General features: G+C 35.2%; 1 protein-coding gene across 16 annotated transcripts in view; it reads left to right on the top strand.

Moving 5' to 3' along the window:
* The window catches only part of CTNNA2 (catenin alpha 2), a 476,933-nt gene that overhangs the window by 368,761 nt on the left and 81,208 nt on the right, over nt 1-26,964 (top strand). For all 16 annotated transcript variants that reach the window (XM_083835463.1, XM_083835461.1, XM_083835462.1 and 13 more), the window contains one exon: nt 6,416-6,568. In XM_083835463.1, coding sequence (XP_083691589.1) covers nt 6,416-6,568 — 153 coding nt within the window. The remainder of the gene's footprint in view (nt 1-6,415; nt 6,569-26,964) is intronic.

Below are 26,964 nucleotides of genomic sequence, written 5' to 3'. Positions count from 1 at the left end.
TTTATGGTGCTCTGAAGTGCTTCAGAGGAAATGGAGGGTGTTTTAATACTGCTGATTTACTCTTTCAGGTCTGCAGTAATTTCCTTACAGCCTAATTGTAAGGCTGAGTTTAATTTACTCTACACATAATGTTTACTGATGCACATATGGTGCCATATTTCAGGAAACTATACCCATATCAGGTAGTTTTGTGCAAGGCTACAGTGTGTAATATTTCCATCAAATGAAGAAAACTTTCATCTACAACATAATACTTGTGATGGATTGTTTTTGTCTGGCAAAATCCAAAGAATGTGGTACCTATAGCTGTTCTTGCTTTCTGTAATAGGGTCTGATTTATTTTTTTCCCCTCTAACTGAGTGATGTTGCCAGTACAAAGAGTTGTCTTTCAAAGTGGCTGATAAAGAATTGCGAGCCAAAATTCAGTGACAAAATATATTGTGTATGAGTAGATCACGGCACATAGTTCATCTATTATTCCACAAATAATGAGTCTTCCTAAAAACTCACATACTTCAAGAGATCTTTGTAGTCAGTCCAGGAACTTTAGAAGCTACCTACCCCAGCAATCACTGCAGAGAAACAAGTACGGCGTATTTCATTAAAAGAAGTTTTAAAAACACTTATAAATGTGAGAGATGCTCAACAGAAGTGTATAATGTTGCTTCATCCCCCCCCCCCCAAAAAAAAAAAATCAGAGAAGATTGTATTGATGATAGTTTTATATAAAAGCTTAAACTGTTTTGCGATGTCAGCCAGAGAATGACCTGTAGTCACATCAGCTAACAAAACTCAGAGAAGCTTGTGTTCATAAAGATAGCTTCAAATTTTGATGTCCATTATCAGTAATGCAGTAGCAGGAGGAAGGGAGCGGTATAAATGGAGTGAAAAACATAGTCCCTTTCCAAAGACTTTTAAAACTCTGTCCTTTTAATGGATTTATGAGCAATGGTAAGGAGTATGTGGAATTTAATTTCCAAATGGGATTACGATGTTTCAGTTGCTTCTTAATTGACATTTTGTTCAGTAACATCATTTCTTAAGCATTTTAAAGTGTCTTTAGTGTTGCTTTCTACTATACAAATAGAAATACTAGAAGCTGTGTTTTCAGTTTCTGCTTTGTAGAAATTACCACAAGGAAATTACAAAAACAAACAACCAAAACAAGCAAACAGGAAAAACAAAACAAAACAAACAAAAAACAGGCTGTGATCCCCTGCAATAAGAGCTTTTTTAGAAAGGGCTGGATGGTAATTGGCAGTATCAAATGTCAATCATCTCTGCCCATAAGGTGGGATCAGTTTGTGAATTTGAGTGACTCTTGGGAAGGATGATGGGAAATCCATTTTTCAGAACAGTCAATCTTTTTTCAGCCATTACCTGCAGCTCCAGTAGACAGGTCTAGCAAAGTCAGTGGTCATAATCTCTCACTAGCTAAATTTCTAGTTCTTATTGAAGCTAGTGATATATAATGTTTAGTATGGCACCCTGTTTGTTCACCAGCAGTAGACTACAGGAATGCAAGTGTGACACATGTAATGCTTACTTTTTGCCCTTTAAAGCTTGTTAGATTTGACTGCTTCTGAGTGAAGTTACTACGTATGCTTATCATGGCAAGGATTAACTTCACAAAGAGTTTTTGTAGACAAATCCCTTTCCATTTGTGACTAAATAGCTATTTCACTCCCCTGGATTATTTTGATTTCACTGATGCTTCACTCATGTACATGCACACACAAAATAAGTAAATAAATAAAGCTGTGAAATCAATGGGGAATAAGTATTGAAGTACTTCGTAATTGAGTTCCGTTGTTCTGGCCATGTGCTATACTAAGAATTCCTTTGTAGTGACCAATGACTAGGAGGAACTTTTTCTTTTCTGTCCTGCTCTTTCAAATTTCTGCTCAAAGCTAGTCATTTGAAGTTGCTTTCCATTAGTAAATTCATCCCCGGTCTTTTTGTGACTATGGAAGCTTCTCTTTAGAAAGAAGAAACAACACACACAGAAAAACACGTAGAGGAGTACAAACAGACTTTATATTTCTTCTTCTTAACTTTTTCTTGTAGGCTAAAATCTTAAAATATTTGTATGTAGTATATTCCAGAAATCTGTAACCTAGGTGTCCATGCAGGATATATGCTTTAAATGTTAACCTTTTTGCCGTTTAGTCTATGAAGACAAAATTAACAATATTAGCGTCCACATCTCCCCAAAGTTGCTATTTTTTGTTCATGTGTTCATAGGCAGTAGTGTGCAGAACGGACTGAGATTTTATTTTTAGCATTATATTGCAGCAGTTTCTAATGGCCACTGTCTCATTCTGCTGTTCTCAGTTTCACAAAATGTTGGAGAAGACACACTGGAGAAGGTTTTATTTTCATATCTTTCAATTTAATTAATACCTGTATGGCAGTGCTTTGCAGCTACATATTGTTCGGAGCTGGATTCGGGCTGTAATGCGCGTTAAACAGAAAATGGTGAATAAGGTGCTCCTTGGTAAACTTTTGTTACAGATAGCTTTATACTGCCAGTCTTTATAAAGTTTAACAATCTGTTAGAGTCATTAATCTCCTGCTGTGACATTACCTTCCTGTGTCAGGATTAGACATTTAATTCTCTACCAGACCGTAAGTAGCACTGAGACATTTTGGTTCTAAAATAGTTATATAGCCATGGAGAACATCATTTCAGTGGGCAGGTTAACCTCTTTGAGCTCAATTATAGCTGTGAATTGACAATGATAAAACAGCCCTAAATAGTGCTTAGAACAGTAGAACACGGTGCTATCAAAAACAGCAACTGACTCTGTGCACCATAAACTGACTAAATTGACTGAACTGGAAAGACGTAAAAGCTGCCTTCACCATTCATACTTTTAAAAGTATTTCCAGGTCTTGATGTTTCCCTTTTATATCTTTGTGCTCATCTGGCCAATTTATTATTCTTTTAGCTGCACGTTAATTAAGTTTTCTCCATGACAAAAAGAATTAAGCAGACCTTTATTTGTTTTCTCTAACAGCTGGAATTTCATCTAGTAGAAACCATCTACACTTTGAAGCTACCTCCAATGTAAAATTCAGTAGGGAAAAAAATTAAACCATTGCCTTGTGAGTAATAGTATTTGTCATAATATTTACATCGGAATACAGGATAAATTAAGGAATTGCAAAGACATTTGTTAATATACACATTTGCAAAAGATCTCATGCTGTTTTTAGAGTAAAACTTGACGTTTTTTGCTGAATGTTTTATGACCATTTAAATTCAGGTCACAGACTTCTCCCATTCCCTTCTGAGCTGATGTCAGTTGTATGAAACCATAAAATCTCTGGATGCATAAGCCATTGCTTTGGCTGGACTTTGTTGCAGTATACTAAAGAACATACAAGATTAGTTTTCCAGTAGTTATTTACTTTGATGAATAGCCCTAATTGGATCAAATAGACTGGTAATGCTTAGTTAATACCTTTAAATGTCTTGTCTTGTGCAATTAATATTACCTTGTCATGTATCCATTTGAGCTATTGGATGAATGTCTTGTGTTCACACTCCTGTCACATCTAATAAATGATTTTGTCAAGTCATTCTTTATAGTCTGTGGTGATGGATAGCAAAATTTGTGGTCTCCTGCGTATATAAAAAGCATTAAGTATACCTTTCAACTTCAATGCGAGGGTGTCCTAAAACTCAGATAACCAATTGCTAAAGAAATGATAATGCCTGTTTACAGGAGGGGCCAGGAATGTGCTGCTGAAATCTATGAATAACACACTGTATGAGAATAGGATTTGTTAATTTTTTATTTTTCAAACCTCTGACAGTCAGAATTCAGGATTTTTTTTTCAACTGCTGAGACTATGAACTGCAGAAAGCAATATACAGTTGCCATTACAAATAGGATATTCATTTTGATTCAGATACAACTCTGCTGCATATTTACAATGGTAAGCCCCAAATTGCTGCTTAGCTGATGCTCGATCTGTCCTTTTTATTGACTTCTAATGTGCGGTTCTAATACCAATGAACATAAGCTATGTGTTTAAACATCCTGAGACTTTTCTTAGGGTTTCATTGGGCACATTCTTATAATCAGATCTATAATAGCACATTAACCTTGATTAAAAATTGAATTGCTTCTTCATTTAACTCAACCCTTTGAAACATCATCCCATAAAGAGTAAACAGAAAAAATGTTAATGTTCATTTAAGATTTAAAATAGTTTTTCAGACAGTGAAATTAACAGTAGTTTTTATTGACACTCATATTGAACTGCAGCAAATAGATTTATTTTACAGTTTTTTTCCTGAAAATGAGACAGCATATGGGATTTTTTAAAACCACTGTGTGTTCATTTGGAAATACTAAAATTTGGTCTATTTCAATATGCTGGACTTCAAAAAGTCTAACTGTACATACTAAACTGAGGCATTCCACTTAGGAGCAGAGTTTCTCAGTAAGAGATGGGAGATAAGTATCTACAGAAGGTGATTAAGCAAACTTGAGACAAACCCTTTCTGGCAGCATTTACATTGGCTATATATGATGCCCTTATTTTAGCAGGGAAGGACAGATATATGTAGTGATTAGAAATCTGGCCATATTGCAGCTTAGGTTTCACAGCGTTATGCTGTTTGCAGTGTTTTCTGAAGCTTGACATCTTCAGTGTGCATACGTATGTATCTATATAAATATATACATTTTTGGCAATGCTGTGATATGTTTGGAATAATATTAGTATCAATGTATGTATTGGTACCTATGAAAGCTATTAATGATTTGGGATCTCATTGTGTTAGATGCTGTACAAATGGACCCAAAGGACAGTCTGAAATATTTCAAAATAAGCATAAAAGAAGAGTTAGCAAGCGAATATTAATGGATTTAGAGGAAAAGAGAGTACAAGGTGACAATGTGATAGGTTGTAGCTACAATACACCAGCTTCCAGCTCTTGGCAGATCTCTCTGATGCATTCATCCTTTTTTTCTTTTCCTTTCATTACTCTTTATATGTATTACTGTGTTAGCTATTCTGAGTACCTTTAATCATTTTGGAAGTAGAAAAATACTTTTCCAGAATTAACTTTTAACGGGAATTAAGGATTGCTGTTCTTAATACATCAGTTGCTTTAACTGTAATTTAAGTAAAAGGAATACCTCATGCAAACATAGATATGTTTAAAACTCTTTTGTTTTGCTGCTTGTTTTTAGTGTACTACTAAGGGGTTGAATGGAAATATTCAAAGTAAGCTTTTTCTTTATTGAAATAGAGTTGACAAGTGATGCTGTGAAACTCCAAATGCATCTTCTATCATGTATTTATATAATGCCTAACAACGTAACAGTTTTCAATATGATTGGCTGTTCAGGTGGCACCTTGTCTAGATAAAGCCGTCTAGTCTGGACTACAAAATTACCTTGCCTGATGTTTCATCTAACTAAAAATGCATGATTTGGAGACTTGTGGCTAACCAGACCCTTATGGTAAACAGCTCCCAGCTTGTTGTGTCTAAGTCCACTTTTTTTTTTTTTTCCACTCTTAGCAACCCAAAAGCAGAAGAAAACATGCTAAAACATTTCTGATCCATACTCCTATAGAGCAATTAAGTTTCCAGGAAGAATTATTTAAGATTTTAGTCATCTTTCTGGATGTCTTTCAAATTTTAGTCAAGTTTGACATTAATTAGTAGTTATTAGTAACGAAGAAGTCAGTGACATCATTCTTACAGTAATATAGTTTCAAACATTTTTTATTTTTTTTAATGAAATAACAGGTGTTAAATCTTCAATAACTTATTTTAAAAAAAAAAAGGCACCACCGTATAAATTGTAGTATGTTTGCTAATCCTACCTGGAAAGTGCTTAGAAAGGTTTTCTGTTTACACCTGCTGGAGGTATTTGAAAGAGTATGAAGTACGAGGCATGTACTAAATGTGCTAAACTCATTACTGTGCAGAATACTATTCAGTACAGGAATTAGCAGAGGCTTAGATATATTCAGGCTAATATTTTTAATGGTTGCTTGAAGTTAAGCTCCTTAATCCATATTTGGCTTTTAAGTGAGCTGAACTGTTTTTTAAAGTAGTGCGCAGCTTTCAATTCTCATCAATTTGCAATGTATTATGTGGGTAATCATCATTGTCCTGGATAGATCCACTCAGTCCTGTGGGATGAGATGTGCAAGTCAGCATGAACCTCAGGAGGGTTTTGCAGATCTAGGCCCTTAACAGTTGGGTATTGGTATGCTTGCTGCAAGTGGATAGCTTGGAGTAATGAAGGATAAAAAAAGTCCAAACTCCCTTCCAATACTGTGAGATGTGACACATCAATGCTCAGTTATAATAATCAGTGAATACTGTGGGACTGTATATTGATCATTTTCCTTTAATTTACTGGTCTGCTTTCTTTTGTCACAGCTACGGAAGGCAGTAATGGATCATATATCGGATTCTTTCCTGGAGACCAATGTGCCATTGCTCGTTCTCATCGAGGCCGCAAAAAGTGGTAATGAGAAAGAAGTGAAGGAGTATGCGCAGGTCTTCCGTGAGCACGCCAACAAGTTAGTTGAGGTAAGTGATGCTACTGATGCAGCTAGATTTCTGTATCCTCTCTCTAGGAGAAGTGAGAAAAGTGAGCAATTAGCTGAAGAGTTAGAGGCAACAGTTCTGTCCTACAGGCTTCATGAGTTTGGGTTGACTCCATGCTGGTGATTGCATAGCAAATGTCTGGATGCATGGCAGAGAAGAGCACGTGCTGTATTTTTGGTAGATCATTAGAGCAATCAATTGTGTTTAAAATGTATTTCTGGTATTTTGTTAAAAGTTGTGAGCAAGAAGTAAATTTCAGTTCAGCTTTACTAATAGCACGATAGATTTTCATCTCTAAGTATAAATCCAAATGGGTGCTTCAGAATACTGTATCAGCTACTGGCCAAAGGCAGCTCTGAGCTTAAGACCTGGTTGTGCCAAACCAAAATAGGAAAAGGACATATAGAGAAGGTATAGTCTTAAGACCATGCTTACTTCTGCAAGATATGTATTCTGTGTATGTATTTAGTATCATGTCTTTCTGAAGAGACCTATTGTGTAAAGTCTACAAACAGTAACGTCAAGGCTTCACGAATGGTACTGAAATAGCTCAACTCTACCACTGGGACAATAAAATATAATGATTGAAAGCTGGTTGCTCATTGAATGGCCTTTTAACAAAATGATAATGTTTGCTGCAGTTTGCCCTCTGACAGTTTAAGAACTATGAAAAATGCCTGTATTTTTTGAAGACAAGTACAGCTCAGTGTTTGATATTATGAGGCACTATTAACTTCTCTGTACTAGCATTATTTTGAAGAATCTATAGCCACTTTGTAGTATTCTTTCTCTTTAGCCATACTAATGGTACTTTAGCTGGTTGGGAGGGAAGGATATTAAGGATATTACTGATTTGACAGGCATTGAGCTATACTTTTTGAAGACTTCTATTCTTAAAACAGACACTGTCCTAAATCTCTAGTACTGGAGCTCAAGAGAAGAGTAAGGATTTCTTAGCAGTTGTAGACTAAAATGTAGATGATGTCAACATTAGATGTCTTGACCTGAAAACCTAATATTTTTCATCCATTTACATTGTTCCAGACTACTAGAAGCAGATCATTAATTGTCTTGTATGTCTCTGACATATGATACTAGACTGTTGTCCATATTCTTTTCCAAGGATATATTCTTCTGGATAGGGCTTAGTCTTTTGTTTGTAAGGAGTATTATTATTATTATTATTGTCATTATGTCGAATGAAGTATCTTGAAAGAATAAGTTTCTTATGGAAATGGAATTTTGAAACCTGAGTTTTAGGTGCACAAGAAAATAAATGTTTGGAATACATTTATGGCCCCTGTACGCACAATTTTGCACTTAAAATAGTTTCATCATTTTTACTTAATGATGCACAATGGTATCTGAGCAGATGGGCTTCTGTGGTTTTGTGGGTCAAGTATTTTGCAGATCGTAAAATGTGGTTTAAAGATGAGGCATAATCAAGTGAATGTGGAACGAAAGATCCTTTCCCAGGCACAGGGCCAGAATTGCATGCTAATATATGCAAACAAAATTCCACTGAAGTGCATGGAGTTGCACTTGCTTATGATAGAGGAATTTGGCACTGCAAATCCAATACTCTGAAAGCTCTATAATATTAATCATTCATTTTAAAATCAGAATCTGAATTTTTTGGATGTCTTACCAAGTTCAATTGAAATTCTGTCAAAAGGTCAGGAAAAATAACCTAAGTTTTAATACTTCTGCTTGTAAGAGCTGCATTTTTACTATTCTGAGAAAAAAAAAAAATCTTAATATTTGATGAATACAGGAGAGATTTTTTTTTTTTTTTTGTATGGTCAATACATTGTCAAAAATATATGGTGTTAAAATGAGGCTTGTGGAAGTTAACTTCCTTATGCAGTCCATATTACAGAATACTTGAATCTCCCTTTAAGAGTTCCTTTCATCATTTCTTTGTCTTCTCTTTCCCACTTCTTATCATAACAGTTTGTCTTTTGCTTTTCACTTGGCTTGCTATGATATGCCTCATATCATTTGAGAATAATATTCTCATTTGAGAATAATAACTACAAAGATGAATTCTCATTTTTCTAGAACCAGATTCCTCTACAGGCTATGTCAGAAGTTCAGGGTATGTCATGAAACCTGGGGAACTTCATCTGTGGTACCAGTGTTCAAAAACTTTCTTGTCTCAGTCTCCCTCCAGAGTCCAAGAAGGCAGAGAACCTCAAGACTGAGACCCAGCCTATCAGTGCTGTGAATCATCCAAAACGGCTCAGATTGTACCAATAAATAAATAAATATAAAGAAATTAGATGGTACTATTTCAGTCTTGGATGGCTAACCCCCCTTCTTCAAATCATATTTCAGCAGCCATCTCTTAACTTATGTTCTGAAACTGAATTTAGAGAAATGATGGTGCCTTTCCACATCATGACCTTTATCTTATGAATCCCTTCAATGTTTTTAAAACTTTTATCTCTAATGACTGAAAATCAGTAAACGCCTGAGTTGTATTGCCAGCTTCAAATGTGACCTTGGGAATTCATTTAACTTCTGTATCCAGGCATCTTCATTCATAGCATAAGGTTAATGACAGATAATTCTAATACCTACAACACAATATACTTAGCTGATAAATCATCTCAGATTTATTCAATGCATCTATCACAGCACTATATGGCAGCTAATTAATTAATTTTTATTATTCTGTTTAGTAAGACTTCTTAGGTTTAACTGTTAGTCTGCTGGACTTCTAGTTGTTGTTGTTTAACTGGTTGTTTGCCTTTTTTTTTTTTTTTTTTCCCCAACATGACTCATTAAATCATTAGATTCAATCAGTTTTTCTGGGAGATGAAATTCGTCAGAAGTAGAGTGTTTAAGAGCCATGATAGCAACCTGTTTACTTGCTTTCTATAGGAGACATCAGCACGTTTGACTTTGAACTAATAACTGTGAAAATTAAAATTATAAAGCCTTCTAACTGAAATAGTGGGTTGGATCAGGCTTTTCATCCTCACAACAAAGATTGGAGAAAGGTCCAATAGATTCTACTAATGATTTAAATGCGTTTTTCTTTTAAAAAATATTCTTATACAAGAACAGCAAGGACTTCACCATTCGGTGATCAGTGAAGATATGGGAGTTAGTCAGTTGTGTTTTTCTTGCTTGAAACACTTCCAACAATTTTAATGTTATCATCAAGGGGATTTTTGTTCTTTTGGTGTGGAATTACTTCCTGCTAGTTTGAAATTGCTAAAAACAGTCTTTTGAAAAGACAGTATCCTACCAATTTTGCATGAATTGTTTTTACGAAGAATTTTATAGACCCTTTTATATATCTATCAGTTTTGTGTCATATAAGCTTAAAGGTTTCCAGGGATGCCCAAAATAATCCAAGTTATATACTAAGAACATGTGGTAGTGGAAGAACTGTGTTAGGAAATGGTTTATGATGATTAAAATTTGATATAGTGCAAGCAAATCAATAAGATCACAAGGCTGGATAATAATTTGTAGCAGGTGAAACCTAACAGCAGCATTTCAGTTCCTGTTTGCTTTATAGTATCTTTGCCAGTTCAGCTTACAGGAATCTTTGTTAACTTTCTCCTGACCATGCAGCTGTCATTTTGAAAAGGATACTGGGATTACTTTGGGGAGTTTAGAGTTGTATTTTTTCTTTAACAATGTCAAGGAAAAACAAAAGTTAGTGTTTGAACTCTTTGGTAAGGCACAATGCAAGCTACTCTTCATTTTCCAAGAACTGCATTTGTATGTCCCCAGTTCAGACTGGTCGTATGTTTTTCTCATGATAAATATGGAACCAGGCTTGCACACTCAAGACAGGAGGGAAAAATAATTGCTAGCATGCACAGCACACAAAATGAGCATTTGGACCTGCTCTGTGACCTCTGCTTTCTTGATTTAGGAAGCGGGGTTGGGAAGAGCGTAAAAGAAAATTTTACTATGTTGGACAACAGTGAATGTAGACCTGATTTACATTAGCAGTAACAGAACTAAATTTAACCCAGTTAACGCAGTCGTTTGGTTTTTTTGTTTGTTTTGTTCTGTTTTGTTTTGTTTGTTACTGCTGGTGGTGTTTTTTGTGGTTTTTTTTTTTTGTGTGTGTGTGTGTGTGTGTGTGTTTTTGGTCATAGACTTGCAGGTTCAATTTTCAGGTTCTAGACTTCAGGATTTTTGCATAGATTTTCAGGCTCCAGACTTGCAGGGCGAGGTTATTTGGCGTGAATCTGCAATGCACATGAGATCAGTGTAGCTCTGACGGTTTACAGTGTGGCACTGTAGCTCACTTCCAGGCGCTATGAGTGATCTTCATAAGCCAATCAAGAACAAAAACAAGAACAAAAACTTTATTATAACTTCATGAACTGAATTGGATTTTCATTTAGGACAGACAAAACCTAGAGCAACAGGCTTAAGAAGAAAAAAATTGGCTCATTTCTGAAACATTTTTCAAAGAATCACAGAATCGTCTAGGTTGGAAGAGACCTCCAAGATCACCTAGTCCAACCTCTGACCTAACACTAACAAGTCCTCCACTAAACCATATCACTAAGCTCTGAATGTAAACGTCTTTTAAAGACCTCCAGGGCTGGTGACTGAACCACTTCCCTGGGCAGCCTATTCCAATGCCTAACAACCCTTTCAGTTTTTTTGTTCAACAAAGATTGTTTCTACATGATATATCTCATAAAAACTGCCTATACTTGAAATGTTCTATTCTTTTATATATATATATGTATATATATAATTAAGTGCACATCACTGTGTGTACGACTAGCTTTTTGCTTCTGGTAATGAAGAAAAAGTGTCAATATTCTTTCATAGCTTCTATATCCAACTTCCATCAAGAAAAATGTACACTCCCTGGAATTCGTGTTGGAGACTGATTAGCTTTTATTCTGTTATTTTACTTGACATTAACTAAGCTAGATAAATAATATTGAGAAGATAGTAATCCTTGGTTCTAATCAAGGAATGTTAAGAAGGTCACAGATTAGTTTAATTCAAGCCCTTCGAGTTGAGAGGTTTTCTTTGAAATTAAAGCTGTGGACTATCTCTGTGTCCTAGTGTTTTCATCTGCTCATTTTAGTTTGAATTTCCATCTCAGGCCTTTCTTCCCTGCATGGGCAACAGATGCTCTTTATTCCTAGTAAACATCATGAATATATTGAAGATTGTTAAAACCACAAATCCAGTTATCTGAAATGAGAGTATGAAAAGCTTGAACTCTTTGTAGTTACATCTTCTGGGTCCCTATTGCAGCTAGATCTAGGTAGTCCATCTCTTCAGCTCGGAGGTATATGTCTTTAAGGAAAATGAACTAGAAGTCTTCCAGAATGCCAGAAAGCTATGCCAATAGTAAACACCTTTTTTTTTTTTTTTTTTTTTTTTACTTACAGTAGCCAGGTAAACTATATTGGTAGCCCACTGGGATCTGTACCTGTTTCCTCTTCTGGTTTCTAGATTAACACCGAGATGAAGTCACCTTATGGAAAAGGTGAGGCTAGAAATAACTGCTGTTCTGTGCCTTTCCAAGGCTCTTGTGTACCCATCCCTGAAGAAGATAAGTTATTAAAGGAGTTAAATAATCAATGTCTAAGCTTTCGAGATTGTTTTCATACCAGAGTCATCACTACCTTCAGGCAATATGGGTACAGCTCTGAAGTTTATAAAGTCTCTTATAGGAGACTGTAGAACCTTCCTGTAATATACAGGCTGCATTGTTAACACAGAAACGTGGGTAAAATTCAGCAGTTTGGGAATAGAGAAGTTGGCTACAGCAGATGATGAAGGCTGTCCCTCAGCACCTGCCCTGAGAAGTTTCTGATAAAAAACAGGAATACAGGATGGTCAAAAGGGTCATAAATTCCTTATCTGAGGGCTTCTTGGTTCTGTTTCTAAAATTTGTTCTCCCTAATAAACTAACAAAGACACTACAATCTATCATATTATTCATGTTATCTTGAGCAATCATTTTCTATTCATTCGTCCCTTTCCTTTATTCTTAGATTGCTAAGCTTCTACGTCTTATAGCAACACCAAAAGGGTTGAAGGATAATTTTATTTGTTCGTGCTTCTTTCTGTGATGCACATAATAAACACATGCTACATAAAGTTAGCAGCCTGTGAGCAATGATGTGTGGTTGTCTGCTTTTTTTTGGTTGCGTGATTTTGTTTTTTTCTCTTCCCTTCTGTCTCCAGAAAGAATAGAAGATTTAAAATAAAAATTAAAAGAAAAAAAAAAAAAAAGGAAAAAAAGGGAGAGGTAAATTGCTTTGGAATCTCCATGTCAATTTGAATGCATTTCTGGCTTTGTGCAGACATAAAGCTACTATTGGTTTTCTGTTATCTGATTTCCTGTAGGTCACCATTCACAAGCAAATGACTAAACAATTTCATTATGTGCTTTTTCTTCTTGGGAAAAATATATATTTCTGGAGAACTTCCTATAAATTAAAATGTACTTTGACCACTTCTTCAATTTTTTTTAATATAGCTTTTCTTTACATACTCTTAAAAAGAGTTATTTTCATGAGAAATGTTTTCTTCTCCTTGCAGAAAAAAATTATTCCCAGTAATTTCCCAATATTTTCCAGTTAGCTGATTTTGAAAGATGTTTAACTTCTAACCATGTTTGTTTACTGCCTGCGTAAAAGAGATGAAGTCCAATTACTCCCTTTTTAATCACTGAGTAATTTTTAAAAAATATTTTCCAGTGAATAACACCTGCTTAGCTAGAGGCTTGCTTCTTCAGTCTGATCACGCTGCTGTGCTGTGTGATTCATGTGGTACAGTTTCCCAAAATAAAATGACTTCCACAAGTTCTAGTACCTATTTATGTCTGCTATCTCATACAATCCAATCACATAGCAGTCTATATGATTGAAATTTGATAATAATACAATCAAGAGTTCTTGGTATCATTTTAATTAATTGATCATGTGTATTATGGGATTGATGACAGTTCCTAACTAGTTGTTTCAATTTATGACCTTAATATACTATGTCATACAACATCTAGTGTGGGAGTTTCACTGTAAGAAAGAAGAGTTCAGTCAAAGAACACCTCTCTTAGATTATGAAAATTCAAACAGAAATAAGGGGATCAGTGAAGGGAAGGTTCAAATATGAGAAGGTAGAATTTCTATCCTGCACATGGGAAATGTGCAGGATAGAAATAGAGGGGCTAATGCTGTTTAGGAAGCCAAAAAGTTCAGTACAAACAGTATGTACTTCTGAGGAGAATGAAAAGATCATTTGCAAGAAAATACATCAGAAATAAAGGAGGGCATTCAGACATGCTCAAAAATCACAGAAGCTGAACAAGGAGAAGCCATGTCAAAGACTTGAGGATAGAATGGCATGGTTAACAATGGAGCTTTGAACTGATATAGAAAAAGAAATTATAATCAAGAAATCTCATGATTTTGAACAAAAGCCATAGCAGCTTTGATTTAAAAACAAATAAAAATGCAATCTACATATATAAGGCAAAATTTCAAATATGGGCCCTTGAGTAATTAAGTTTATTCATCCAGAACAAAATATGCAAATATGAAAGGCATCATCTGCAAATCCTAGTGTCATATGTACACTAGAGTTGTACGGGACTGCCTGTGTTGCTTTAGCTTATGCAGCGTACAGGTCAGTGTACTCTACCCTGCCGTATTCCATTACCTAGGCTCTAACAAGCAAAGTGATTATGATAATGCACACATCATACCTCATGTGCCTCATACCTGTACTTGTTCTTTTGTGCCAAGACAGCAGCTGTTTAGTTGGTACTGCACGAATGTCAAAACTATTCTCATTGCCCAAATGTTCCTAATCAGTGATGTTGCGTTGGCTTTTCCATATTCCTGTGGCAGGGGAGTATACTGAGAAATCTGCAACAAACGGTGTTTAAATGTTCGTAGTAGCACCCAGATTTATTTACCTTGAATATATTAACAATACCTGGTATTTTCCATATTTAGGAAGACCAAAACTATGAATCAAAACATCATCATCCCAAGTTTTTTATTAGAAATCTTTCACTAATACATAATCTTTAATCAGTTATGCCAGGTAAGTTCACCAGTGAATTCCCCTCAGTACTAAAGCTAACTACTCCAGCTGTAATTTAAATATGGATATTTCATATTTTTTATCACTTACAGTTTTATCCACAATTTATCTGTGCAATTGAGGATGTTTGTTATAATAACTCTGTTCTCCATGTAGGTACTTATATATATTCACCAAATAACTCCTAAACTTCATGCTGTTAAAGTAGGTCCTTTTGATCTCTTCCCATAAGCTGATTTTTCCAAAAGTTTAATTACCTGTGTGACTTGTTTCTATACCATCTGTTTTTTTTCAGCAATTTCACAAATATGTCTACCTGAAAATATAAAATCTCTTGCTTTTTCTTACCGTCGAGTAGATGGAAGTAATACCTGTAAGCATAGTGTTTTGTGGCTTTAGTTGAACGAAAAGGTCATGTCATGTCAATGCTCTTTGTGCCTTTTCCTGGGATTTCAGGTGTTTTGAGTAATGAAATGAACCTTTTGCCAGTTTGGATAAGTTCAATAACTGTAGTTATTGTGGAACACTTGGTGTGGAAGTGTCTAAGCCTTGGATAGCCTGTGCTACTTTAAAATACTTTCGTGTGAAAATAGATCCTCAGATAACCAGCAGTCAGATGAAACATGCCTTTGTTTCCCCTGGGATAGATGTTGTTTGGACAAACTGTATGTCTCTTGCTGGAAGTTTTTTTTTGCTACAGAATTGCATGAGGGAAATGATAACAGAAATTGAGGTTGCTTGCAATACTGCTGCTGAATCTCGAGTATGTATGGGACTAGATTTTTTTCTGCATTTACTCTTTATTATTATTATTATTGTTTATTGACAACCCATAGATTATAAATGTGAAAATCCAGCATTTCATGTAGATATGGATCCAGAAAATTATTGTTCATAAACTTGAAAATTGGAGCTCAGTGATGAAGGAAAAAACACATTGGAGAACCTACAGTGCTGTAACCCTGGTATACTTCATTAGATAAATAGAACAATACTAAACTCATTCAGAAAATATCTAGATGTTACTGAGTAAAATGCTATAGCCCTAATAAGCTTCCTCAATGTTTGAAAATGCTTTATAAGTTAATTTGGAGACACATTTCTAAACCCAAAAAAATCCTGCCTCACTACTTTATTAGAATAACAGTATAACAAATATGTGGATCAAACTTCAGTAGAAAGTCTTCTCAGATACTTATGATAGTAAAAAGGATTGACTTCATGGCTTAGCATGAGAAGTGTTTGGTTTTGTTGCTTTATTTTAAAGTTCAGAGTTCCGAAAATCAAATAAAATAGTTAAGTGGATTTTCTTCGAAGCTCCAGAAAGTTTTTCCTATGGCCTGAGAGCAAGCATAAGGAATGTCAGCCTGAGGACAACTTCTTGAGAAACTTATAAGTAGCTGAGAAAAGGATTTTAGAGTAAAAGTGTCATCTCAATAGTAAGTTTAGTGTCACAGTAGATAAGTTATAAAACTCCAGGTAAAATTGTATTTTGATGATCCTGAAGTGGTTCCAAGACTTCAAAAGCTCAGGAGAAGAGGTTCTGCAAGTCTTAATCTCCTTACAATACCTTATGCTTAAAAGCACAAGATAGAGAAGGGAGGAAAAGTCACGATTTATCAATGCCTATACTCCTTGCACTCAAAAGGGTTGTAGGATATAGGTCCTACTTCTAAAAGATGAGTGACTTACAGGCTAGTGATATCACCCAAACATCTTTGCCATTAAACCTAGTTGAGAAAGTCAAGTCATTGCTTTATAATAGAACCTTTTATCATAGAGACATAGTTGAATTAGAAGTTGCCATATGACGTTAAGTGTTATGTGTCTCCTTGAAGCATATGATTCTGCAGTTGTGCTCTTTGAAGTACTAAAGAAATGCTTTTTTTTCTTATAATCAAAATAAGAAAAGTACAATTCTTAACCACATGCAGAATGTGTAGCAGATCAGCTGTTACCATGCTAAGACGCAAAGCACAGTGCTCCATATTTTAAAAGGATTTTTGAATTTTACCATGCCCAAGGAAACAGTTAAGAGCCACTGAAAGATCTTAAGCCAGTGTTTGTGACATGAGTGAAAAGTCCCATGGATAGGTTTTTGTTGCAAAAATGCTGTTGGCATAACGTCAGAAGGAAGATGAAAGAACTCAGCAATGTATATTAAGAAAAGAATGAGGAAATTAACGTATGGAAATTTTTAGATACGTAAGGAGAAAATGCGACAGCAGCAGTAATGATACCTCATTTGACATGGAGTACAAATTCTTCAGTCGGATAATTATTCCTACTGGGATGCCAGCATAGCTGAGTAGAGTTTACGCAGGAAAGGAAAAGAGCTGAGACTTTGTGTTATCCCTGTCAGACAATAACAAAACTAAAGGACATCCCTTTTATAAAAGAATGTTTGGTAATTTTATTTGTTTACATCCTGAAAACTGATGCATACACCAGAAATGGTAGCAGTAGCTGCTGCTGACAGCCATTACCAGTGTGTAACATTAAGTCGTATGTAGTATGGGAACTAAACACTGTATTATCTTGACATCCACTGCTTAAAAGATAAAATAAAACAATTAAATAACAAAAGTAGGAAGCTGTAATATTTCATATAGTAAAAATCTAAGTAAAGGAAATCAAAAGGAGATCAAATTCTGTACCTCAAATTTCAATATCTCATTATTATGGTAATCCTTGGCCATTTCATTGAATAATAGGAAGTCTAAATAGCATGAATAGATCATTGGCAACCTTATATAAAATATTCTACATAAACATAAAATATTAATTATACTGATTTTGGACGAGTCATTTTTAAAAACCCTGATATATAAAAGCATTATTGTCATAAATCATTAATTCCATCTCATTATTTTCAGTCAGTCTTTTATTTACTGTCTGTTCAATTAAAAACCGAGGTTAATGAATCTTTCAAATGTACTGTATAACATTCTAGAACTCCTTATTTTCCCCCCCAGCTGAAAATTCAGGAAATGGGAAGGTTTTTCTCCTCTCCGTTCATTTTAGGATTAGGGAGGGACTTTCGAGTCACAACATATATTTTCATTTGCGAAAGTCCCTGATAGCAGTTTTCTCATCTGAAAAGACGTACAGAGAATGAGATGGAAAAAGCCAGAAAAGCTCCAGTAGGAGCCCTGGAGTGCAATATGCAAGGACAGTGTTACCTTAAGTCTTTCCTCACATCCTTCTATCTTCCCCATTTTCTGCAGAAGTTACCTTCTTTCACATCCTTATCATGGCCAAAAATAAACTTTTACTTTATTTGTATTTTTAATACAACTCAGAGTTCTGCTGAGAAACTTGCATCTTTCCCCATTTTTGATTTTACTGATTTGCAAGTGAATGAGATGTTATCTAATTATACCTGAATTTGATAGCAATCATTAGAATGATTCATCATTTGTATGCGTTCAAGTCAGAATACAAAAAAACTTCGATATTTTTGCTGAATAGGATCCCATGCTTTGTCTTTACCTGCCTCAGCCTTCATAAATACTTTCTTTCTCTTCTACAGAAAAATTGTTTCCCGCGTCTTCAAAATAGGAGAATAGCAACTTTGATTCCTTCTCGTTTTATGATATGTTCAACCCCCCAAAATTTTTGGCATTTTGCAAACCATAACTAATCATGAAAAAGTAGATGCTCAGTTGGTACAAAATGAAAAGACTTTCTTCATCTTCACAGGAGCTGTGGCAGTCTCCATCAAATGGGTGTCAATCCATGGCTTCAATCTTGACTGAATTTAGCAGAACTACATCAGCTCAGGTTATCTAAGGATTTGGGTGATGCTTCTTGCCTCAAGCACTGCTTAGTGCACATGTACCAAAAATCTCTCTTACATGAGATTTGTTGTTGTTTTTGTTGGACTTACTGGAAATGCTTTTTAAATTTAACCATTAACGTTATATTCAGTCTGTAGGCAATATCCTAGAGGGTGAAATGATTTGCCCAGAGAGTATTTAGTGGACCTATGGCAGGTCTAGAAAAAAAGAGTCTAATCATAATGATTCCTATCAGTGATTTATCTGTGAGGCTTTCACACTCCTTGTTCTAGTTTCTAGATTTAAACCATACTATCTTTTGGATTATTGTTGACTTGTTATTTACATATCACTTAAAATAGTAAGCTAGATACAAGTGAGCAAAAAGCTTCAAGCATTTAGACGCCATTAGATACAGCCTACGCTTTGCTATATATAAACCAGGGAATGTAAACATAGTAAACTTCCAGGATTAATTTTGAATTGCTGGAACCTTTCTAATGTACAAGATGAGATTCATTGCCTCTGACTTTGACCTTTTATCCTTTAGATATCCTTTTGTCATTTATCCTTTTAGATGGCTACTGTCTACATCCCTTAGTTTTCTTGCTGGAGACAGAGGTACCTCTAGAAGGTTTCTCACCATCCCAAAGTGGGGGCTCATAGCTAAAACAGGTGGGATGTATTACCACTGAATAATTTTTTGATATGACTTTGTAGGGATCCTAGTCAATTAGGTGGAAATAAATACATTTCAGACAGCTAATACTGAGTTACATACGGTGAACTTCCATCTGTAATGACAGAAGTCATGTCTATCGTAAAAGATTTCTCCCACAGAAGTTGCTGCTATTAACTATGGTGTGGTTTCCAGGTTTTGTTTTTTTCTAATTTTGTCTTCATTTTCTTGCAGTGAGGATGTTATGTTCTTGTAATTGCCTTCTTGTGAAAGCCCAGAATGCTTCATTTGCATCAAATTCTTTCCTTGTAATAACACCATAATATGAAGTCTCTTTGAAAGTGAGACAATCAACAGTCCATGTGTCTAAGGAGAACATCATTTCCCACCTCATACAGGCTATGTTTCTCTAATATCTTCTTTTAAGCTGCAGCAAAGGAATAATACCCTGTTGTCACTGCCTGGGGTTGGTTGAATTTTAACGTGTTTGACTGAGCTCTCTGAGATTATTTTAGTCCACAGTGTCTGTCAAAGATGCTCCTTATTCCATTTTATGTGCATTGAAAGCTATCTTGGCGTGTAATTTTAACACGACAGATGGGACTCAGTGCAACTTGGCTGACCTCTACTTTAAGCATTTAAATAGCTAAACTGATTTTATTATCATAAAATAAACTTCCAAGAACTTCTTACCCTTTAGACCAAGCTGAATAGCTAACAAGTGCCAGTTGCAATCCTGTAATTGCTGTAGATGAAGAGGTCAGTATTCATGACAGTTTCATGAGAATGAAAGATACTTCCATTGACTTTAATGAGAACCATAGGGATGAAATACCTAGAAAACTAATGTTTTCCCCTCACTAAGAAGAGAAAAGCAAAATAACACTGGTGGTAGTGCACACAGACTTCATTAGTATGTATTTCCAAAATCATATTGTTATTTTTCAGCATTATTGAAAGAGACTGAGGACAAACTTGGCAGCACTGAGAATAGAAAAAAAAATGTGCTAAATACAATAAACACACTTTATCTCAAGACTGGCGCCTCTTGAGAAGTTTTTCTCTTTAGCATCATTTTTCTGTTGTTTTCAGTTCCTGATGCCCACTTTTCTCCTGTCATTTATCCTCCTTTTATGCTGGATTGTAGCATCATTCATGACTGCTCTAAATCTTGAGCAGGCCAGATTTTGTTGTCTGTCAGCCTTCCCTGGAGGCACTCAAGAATCACCTCAAGAAAACTGAACACTGTAAGTTTATGCTTTATCTATTACAACATGAAAATCAGAAGAAAGTGGTTTAAAAACAATTAGAAAGGACGCTCACCCCATACACTTCAGTATCTGAAAGAGGGATAATGGTTTCATGAAAAATTTTTGCCCTTTCTCAACCCTTTTTTACCTTTACAGTTGGTATTATAACACCTCCTCACATCTGTGGTTCATTTTTCCCCCATGAATTTAGGCTCTATCTGTCTAGCTCCTCTCCAGTTGTTGGGCTGAAGCATGAATGCCTTTGAATCAACTTACACTTTGGCAAACACTGATCAGGTGTCCACTATTACATAAAATTGCATACTCAAATTGATGGGCATAAATTCCAAAACATTTTTACACGTTCTTTACAAATTAGCAATATTTATGAGTATTTGTTCTTAAAAAAATCTGACATAACACAGTAATGCATTTGAACATATGCTTGGGTTGCTGTGAATATGTTATATGATTTTTAGAAGGGTCTTTGTGTCTGATTGTTCAATTACACCAACCACAAAAGTTGTGTTAAACCACATAGTTATGGTTATATCTGTGACTGCACTATGATCTAACAATATGGTAAAACTGATCTTTCTTTAACAAATGTGCAGTTAAGCTGTTTAAGTCTAGTTCTAGATAGCTTTTTTTTCTTGTCAATGTTTGCAAAGAAAAAGAAAAAAACAATTTTATGCAATTAACTAATAAAGGTAAATTTCATAGCAGCTATTACTGTACAGATGCAGAAATCTATATTTTTACTTACAGACCCTGTTCTCCACAGCTTTTTCTGCTTATGTTTTTCTTTGTACTTTGCATTCTTTCTGCTTGCCTTTTTCTTTTGTGGTATAATAAATAAAACCAAGGTCTTGTTTGTTCTTCCTCATATTGTGTACTGTAATTATGGCATTTTTGTTGTTGTAATATTGATTTGTTAAAAAGCCCATCTGTATTTTTGTGTATAAAGTAATGAAAATCTGAATCTTACAACAGGAAGTTATTTAATCTTTATTGAGATGATTTGTAGAAGGCTTGCAGGAGAGAGAGATAAAGGAAGAAAAGAGTTTAGTGATCTGAAAATCTACTTTCATCTCTGTAAGAAACTTTATTATAAAGTTAAGAATGTATATATAATATAAATAATCATCTTCATGGAGATTTTTGTGATCAAATTAAGTTTCATGTTTGTACCTCATTCTGCAACTCTGCCATACTTATGTGATAATTATCATTATTATTTTTTCATTTTGATGTCTGTTCAAGAGAGCCTTTCAATATATTAGAAGACATTTAGAAAAGAATTTTCTTCTTAGGTTCCTCTTGTAGAATGAAACTTTGCATACAGGCTCAATACGAATCCTGCACCTAACAGGAAAGAAGAATATTTTAGTCAGTGCTTGCCATGAAGGTGCAGGGGGCTGGCTGTAAAGAAAAGAGAGGGGGGAAACAAAACAAAACAAAACAAAAACTTAATAGGTGGCATTGAGAACCATGCAAATATGTTCAATGTTATAGAAATGCAAGAAACTGACAAGAATGGTGTCCTGGTTCCAGTTAGGACAGAGTTAAGTAGCTCATAGTAGCTGGTAGGGTGCTATGTTTTGGATTAGGATGAGAAGAGCGCTGATAACATGCTGATGTTTTAATTGTTGCAGAGCAGTGTTTACACCAGGCCAAGGACTTTTCGGCTTCTTGCTCTGTCCTGCCAGCGAGCAGGCTGGGGGTGCAGCAGGAGCTGGGAGGGGACAGACCCAGGACAGCTGACCCAAACTGGCCAAAGGGGTATTCCATACCATCTGACGTCATGCTAAACAATATATAGGGGTGGCTGGCCAGGGTGGGGGGCCGGCTGCTCGGGAATAGGCTGGGCATCGGTCAGCGGGTGGTGAGCAATTGCATTGTGCATCACTTGTTTTCTTACACATTATTATTGTTAATACTATTACCATTATCACTATTATTATTATTATTGTTATTATTATTTTCCTGTCTTAATAAACTGTCTTTATCTCAACTCACAGGCTTCACTTTCCCGTTTCTCTCCCCCATCCCAGAGAGGGAGGGGGGAGGGTGAGCGAACGGCTGTGTGGTGTTTAGCTGCCAGCCGGGTTAAACCACAACAAATGGTAGTTCACCAAACTTCATAATGTAACTTCTAGTTTCAAGATAATTTCTTATCTGTACATTGCAGAAAGTTTCAAGCTATTTCAGAGATTCCTGCTTCACAGTACCTATTTGGAAGTCAGTTCCAGAATTTCACTCCCATAATGATCATAAATCTTTCAAATTTCATTTTGATGCTATTTATATGCAATTAAAATCTTACCAGAACGTGAAGTGCTAGTTATTTTGCCTCCTTTGTACTCATCTCAAATGCATTTGTAACACATTATTGTAACTTCCCCTAATGTCTTGTTTCCCCAGCTTCCCTCTTTGTACTTGGTGTGGTTCATAGTGCTCTTTTTGAGTATATGACTGTATTCTAAGTGAGGTTTTGCAATGATTTGTACTAACAATTGAACATATTTTCTTAAATTACCACTATCGACTTCTCTTCAACCCTGTTAGTATTTGCTTTGGTGTCTTGGATGCTTCCTCTCTGATCTGGTCTGTTTAGTCTTTAAAATTGATTGCACAAGTATGGTTCTTATGACAAATGATCATCTGTACTTGTAATCTGTCAGAGCCATTATAATGCCTTATGACTGATCAGGCAATATAATTTCTATTTCTGCTTAATCTTTTCCGTACTCTGCTGTTTCCTTTTCTGATGGACATTGAGGTAATCCATGTTCCTTTGGCAGTCCCTCCAAGAGCAAGTCCACTTTTGGCCTAGAGGGTACAACTACATTTCTAAGTAAAAGAAAATCAGAGAGCTGGAACTGTTTGTTGGCTTTCTCTTAATTAAGACAGACATAACTTCTCTTTCTTAAAGCTCCCGTTTACATCCCTTGTTACATGAGATACTTGTATTTTACAACAAGAAAGATCTATTGGGAACATATGTAGACCTAAAGGGATGGGGAGACAATGTTCAGTCACTTGTGGAAATCACTCTGTGCCCAGAGACACTTTTGAGACCATCCTTCTTTAAAACAAAGGCTCCTTCCCAGAATACTAGTTGTTGATGTCTGAAGAGCCAGAATGACAATGATATTGGAATGATAATGATATAGCAACAAGTGTTACTTAGTCTGGGATTTATTTATTTTTTTCACTTCCTTTTTTTTTGGCTTTGCAGTTTCAATTTCTTTACAATGTACTGACGTGTATTTTGTCATGTCAGTACCCTGAAAAACCTCAGGAATTCATAAAATGTCCATGAAGCTCAAAGTCTCAGGTAATTGATGATAATTATTTGATAAATATACTCACATCTACAGTATGTGACTGTATAAGGCTGAAAAATGGCAGGATGGTGCAGTGAAATGTCAAGTTGCATGAAAAACCAGTTTAAATTTTCAATGAAAAGGGCTCTCCATTTAGAAATAAGACAGCTCATTAAATTGTGTTGGCGACATCAGACACTCATCTAAACATAAAGAGAATAGCCTTGATAGTAGATGGTAAGGCTTGTAGGCGGCAGATAAAAGTAGCCGTTTTCCTTGCACGGCAGCATGCAAAGCCATTCTGATGTCGGAGCTGATGAAATGATTGATGGAGCTGAACGTGGTTTTCAGAGCCCTCCAAACAAGTACATGTGGTGGATGTTAAATACAGAAATGCATTTCTGTGTAATTACAGGTTTGAGTTATTCTAGGAAAACCTGCTGGAGAGAAGCTGTGTGAAATTTCTCCTATGAATGTTTCCCAGTAAGAAATGCAGTTTTAGGTCAATATTAATTATTTATGAATGTTTACTGAATTTGTCCGATAGAAGTGGCCTAGAAATGAATAGGAAAGGTTGGAAGGTCGCAATGATTCAATTTAAAATTGCAGAGAGGGAAGAATGTATTGAAGAGGATATAAAATGTATTTGGTGTCAACCTGAGGCAATTTTTTGTGATTATTTTTCATTGCAGCCACTGAACAGAAAAAAAGATAATATAAAATGTAAATAATAACAGCTCTATTTTTGGCACTCATTTCATATACAGATAGTCTGTCTGGCACAGTTTCTGTATTTTTATTCTCTTATTATGAAGTTTTCCTGAATCTGTCATATATGTTTATAATAGAGCTCAACTCTCACCCATGTATATATTCTGCTTAGCTTACGATAATGATCTGGAGTAAAGATGCAAGGATAAATTAATGTATTAATAATATTTTAAATTGTGTGGGAATTCTGGCATATTTTATAAACTTTATCGTGTTTCTTGCGGTAGTGTGTAATATCAAACATAATGCCATGACTATTATTGGACTATTTTGCTCAATCCCCCTCATTTTGTTGATACATTCTTTATTTCCTTCCTTAAGTTGAAGTGTGAAAGTGCCAGAAAAAGAAAGCTGTGACTGTGGTGAAAAATATCATATTACATATTAAAGAAAGTTAGATCAATCTTCACGATGTATTTAATGTTTATATTAGGAGAAAGAATTACTACAACAGGATGACATCATCTTGATTATTTCTTGATCAAAAATCTTGATTTTTTTAAGGTGTTCAGGGAGCCACAGTTGGCCAGGAGCAAAGAAATCATTACAAATTATAATGTTTCATTTCCTATGTTTGTCTCTATTTTTACTTGTCCTATAAGTTAAGTTCTTTAATAGAAAATCCTTCCCTATAAAATCCTACAAAAATGTATTGAAGGGATTGTTTTTACTTTGAAAATATAAGCTGATGATCAGAAAAAAATATATGTTAGTATTTCTAAACTCTCTTGCTGTTTAATGTGGGTTCATCCACTCTAGACATAAAGTATTAAGCGTAATTATTGTCTTTAGTTCAACTGACTGTCACTAACTGTTGGAGAAATACACTAATAAACAAATGCTGATATTTTTCCTTTATGAAGCATAAATGGGTAGGATTGCTTCGATTTTCCAGAACTAGAATTGCCTCATATTAGTATGTTTAACTTCTTCAGCCTGAGCCTGACCAAAGGATGACTGTTTTATTTTAACCTCCATTTGAAGGAGTTTCTGAATTGCATGTAATTGACTGCATTTGGTTTCAGAACAAAGCCCTCTTTGTTCTTATAGTTTTTTCTGCATAATGGTAAAACTATGCACTAGGAAGGTGGCAAGTATTAATACTTTGTAGCTTTGTCTAGAGAGGTTAAAAGTGTGGGCTTGAGAACCTTCAGGCAAAGAATGGAAACAGTCTTATCTAGCAAAGCTGTTTTGTAAAGATGAGGAATGTATTAACTCTTCTTTCCAATGTATTTTTAAGTCAAGGAGACACAACTGCTGTTGGGAAAGAGGAATGGAAATGAGAGAGGTCATAACATTTTCCAGAAGGTGACTACGTATCAGCTGTGGGGCTTCGATGACAGACATTTTTGCCTCTGTTCATTCATTTGTGCTATGAAAGCAAAACCCGTCTGAGATTTTCTAAAGTTGTTTTATTACACATTTCTCTAAGATCTTGAAGCCAGTTTTCACTGCTATAATGTTGAATTAAAATCTGAAGCATGTGAAGTGTTGCTTTGACTAGGGAAAACAGTGGTAGCCTAGCTGAAATGTGAGAACCTAAAGTCAGAACAGTTTTCTAAATTTTGTTAAATATATTGATAAAGCCAGAGAAAAATCAATACATTTGGGGTATGCAAGCTTTTACTCGGCTAAAACATCTGAGTTTCAAATTTGTAATATTATGGACAGAAATTGAACCCTCCTTGCTCTTCCCTTTGGAGCTTGTTTAGCCCTTCATAACCGCCCTGTCATGTTAAACTGACTTGGGAAAAATTAATATTGCTGCAAAAAATTATGATATTTCTTGTCTCTGGTTTATCTTTGTCAGTACATTAAAAAAAAAAAAAGTATTACAGACAAAAGATAAAACCTCTTTAAATCAGAGCTGAGACATCACTGGTAAGTTAAAATGCTCTCCAAATATATACCAGTTAATTATACATTATCTACCTTTTTACAGTGGACTTGAGGTTTTAGCTTGTTAAAGAAGAGAATTTGCTGCTTGATAGCAGCAGCTGTGCTATCTGTGAATATTAAGGAAGATGATTATCTTAGTTAATTTGAAAATAGCCTGTGTGCCAGCAATCTAGCGAAGAAAACTCTAGTTCCACAAATCTTCACAAATTGTTCACAAGTCTGATAGAATAATTATTATTTGGGTTGGGTAGGAATTCTTCTTTAATTGACTTATACACAATGTAAAAATAAGAGTTTCCTTCAGAATTAGGATGGGGAAATTAAGGAGTTTGTGTAGCTATTTAATAAATAGCTTAAATTTCAATTCTGACTAGTAAATACTAGACAACTTAAAAAGATGGGTCCTCAGGGGTCTGCTTTAAGCTTGTGAAATTTGTATCTGTTCTGTCTTTACCCATGTTTGGGGAGCCTTTTGGAAGCCCACAGTCTGAGATACTGGCTTTTTTGTCTGGAAAGCAAGCTCATCACTCTGTGTAGGTTCATTAGATTGGTTTTGAGGGTAGTTAGCTTTGCCTTTCTCCACTTTGATACTGGCATGGCAGTTACAAACTGC

Source organism: Anser anser (genome assembly GCF_964211835.1).
Source record: "Anser anser genome assembly, chromosome: 4".
Classification (NCBI taxonomy): domain Eukaryota; kingdom Metazoa; phylum Chordata; class Aves; order Anseriformes; family Anatidae; genus Anser; species Anser anser.
This window is presented reverse-complemented; position numbering and strand designations above follow the sequence as displayed.